This window comes from Wyeomyia smithii, chromosome 3 (assembly GCF_029784165.1).
Source record: "Wyeomyia smithii strain HCP4-BCI-WySm-NY-G18 chromosome 3, ASM2978416v1, whole genome shotgun sequence".
In the NCBI taxonomy this organism is placed as follows: Eukaryota; Metazoa; Arthropoda; class Insecta; order Diptera; family Culicidae; genus Wyeomyia; species Wyeomyia smithii.
This window is the reverse complement of record NC_073696.1, coordinates 277,914,228-277,916,890: the sequence shown is the minus strand read 5'-3', so window position 1 is coordinate 277,916,890 and position 2,663 is coordinate 277,914,228. Positions and strand designations below refer to the sequence as shown.

The following is a 2,663-nucleotide window of genomic DNA, read 5'->3' as shown; positions in this document are numbered from 1 at the left end:
TTGACCTGGCATTTCGGGTTGGATCCAAGGGAATGGTATGGTAGCCTTCAAGCGTTACGAACATCTATTTCTGTACCGTTTGTCTCAAAACTACTTTTTCTGCTGTCACAGTTTGCTTCACTTTGCTTTGGGACACAGTTAAAGTATTAAATATCAATTAGTATATCACATACCATGTGAAAACCTTGACAAATTGCTCAAAACTGTCTGATATGCTACCAAAGATTGCAGTCAACATTTAGCCGGTTTGCCCGAATCAACATAAGATAAGGGTAAACTGCCCATTTTGCGGGTGCCAGTGCCAGTGATGTTGGTAACGCGTCAAATGTATGGTAGCTGACAGCGATGCCATTCCCGGGTTGGATCACATTTTTTTCGGGAAGCGAAAACATTTCAAAAAATGACCTAGCATCCCTGGCTGTTAGGTATTATATCAGTGAACAAAACAAAAAGTAAGTAAGTAAATACAATCAACTCACTGGAACTAATGGAAAATTCCTATTTGAATGTGGTAAGTCCTTGAAATTGTTGGCTGCTAGGACACTCTTACGATTGGAAAACAATTGCAGGCACACGTCTACGGACGTAAGGCAGAGCACTATGCTAAGCACCGTCGCTTCGATGAGGCCGTAGAGAGTCATCGTCGGGCGGTGTCGAATCTAGACGAAGCTCTGAAGATATCACCGCCTTCTAATGTTATCCTGGAATCCCTGCAACTGCAGCGAAGGTATCACATCAAACAGGCAGAATTTCTCCGCCACAAAAAGCAACAGCACGAGCGTTACATGAAAGCGCTTGAATACCAGCGGAGACGCAATCCGGAGTATCTGGTCCAGCAAATGGAGAAGATGGAGAAGGTTAATAAATTACAGGTTGCTATCTATCGTAATATGGATGAAACGGATGCACTGCTGGAGATTCTCGGTAAGCCTGCAGCGAATTTAGACGGCGCTAATATCGCGGATGAAAGAACAGTCCCAGGAGCAGTGGAAGAGCTGATTTCGTTGAACCACTCGCTGCACTTACTGATTCATCGGATGGTTCAGAATCTGGACGAGGTTTCCACGGAGAATGAAACACTAAGAGAACGTTTAAATTTGTACGAGAAGGAAAACGAAAATCATCCCGCGACCGTAGCAGCTGGTAGGAAGGGTTTTGCAGACGCAGGACGTGATCCGTCGCTTGAAACTGGACGGGATGCCCTAGAAGCGATGGACTATCATCACTCAGAGGAATTGCCGGTGTTAGCGCCATTGGAGCTGCCTGCGTTTGATCTCTCTGGTTTTGAAAATCATTAGATTTATTCTGTAGCAATTCCACTAGGGGGATTTAAGGGTGATGGTGCGCTCAAGTTGTGCATGTTTATGATAAGATTGAATTTATCAATCAGTGACATAAATATACATTTAGACTTAATGAGAAACATTGTGTCACACTTTAAATGAATAGCATCGACATGTGAAATGAAAAGTTTAAGTTCAAGCTGTCATTTCAATATACAACGAAAAGTATGTTGATTTCGAAATCCTGAAAGGAAGAATTATTGATATCTCAATTCGTAAGCAGGTAATTTTTGACCGGTATCGTATACGTTTGTAACGCTGACGGTTGTCACGCGTGCGGCGATTCTCGTTCTGAAGGAACTCAAACGCTTGACTTACCTAGTGTCGAAATTTTCCTACCGCCACCCCCGGAGTGAATCAACTGTCGTGTTGTTTTTGCCCGGCAAGAGATTTCCTTTCAGGGCAGATTCAGTAGACGAACCCGAGTTGCGAATCATGAACGCCATGGCCAACAATAACCATCTAAAACGGCTATCTGAAAATTCAACGCTAGTGGAAAAAATGCAGAAGAGATCTTTGAAACAATCCGTTGCTCGCCCAGTTGGCAAAAACATCACACACTACTTTATCATCACGAGGAACAGCACCGTTTCGGTCGGTAAGGTGGATGGAGGGGATTGAGAATCCCAAGAAATCCTTACTTGGAGTAAAAATGAGAGTGCCAAACGAACCGCAACTGGGCAAGCACGTGAAGTTCCCAACAGACCGAACCAATCAACTTGGTAGCTTTTCATATACGCCAAAAAAAAAAAATTTGTTTGCGTATTTTATTTATTATCGGTAGATAATGTATTGTTTTATTCAAAGCTAAATTACACGCATCTTCATCTTCGGCCTTTGCCGACCTTTCCTCGATCTACCTACTGCTACATTTCTTATCTCTTTTACTCTTTCTACCTTTTTTTCTAACGTGTGCGGTTTTAGTTCTATAGATTTCTAATTGGCCTCTTTGTTCGAACATCTTTTGGTAATATAAACTGTTCCGAGAATTATAAATACATCTTCTTTCTTGAATAAAACAAAAAATACAGGATTTTTCGGGTTATTTTATTCTGAAATATAGATAATAAGTGTTTTCTTTCCAGTTTCAATTCAAGTTGGGATTATTTTTCGTACTCATAAGCTTTTGCACAGTGTGTTCTCCGACTATTTTTACCACTTTAAGCCAATCTTTTTTAAATTTTTCAACATTGTCCGCTGGTTTGACATATTTCCTCAGCTTTGCCTTGGTCAAAGCCCAAAAAGTTTCAATTGGGCGAACTTCAGGGCAGTTTGGAGGATTCATCTCCTTTGGGACACATGTGACATTATTTGTTTTAT

The 2,663-nt window shown here is 41.3% G+C and overlaps 1 protein-coding gene across 1 annotated transcript; it reads left to right on the top strand.

Annotated features, from left to right (window-relative positions):
- The first annotated feature begins 339 nt into the window (after positions 1-339).
- LOC129727695 (uncharacterized) lies at positions 340-2,376 on the top strand. The gene is made up of 2 exons (XM_055685750.1): positions 340-511; positions 570-2,376. The coding sequence occupies exons 1-2, from the start codon at positions 488-490 to the stop codon at positions 1,296-1,298; spliced, it is 753 nt and encodes a 250-aa protein (XP_055541725.1). The 5' UTR covers positions 340-487; the 3' UTR covers positions 1,299-2,376.
- The last annotated feature ends 287 nt before the right edge of the window (positions 2,377-2,663 follow it).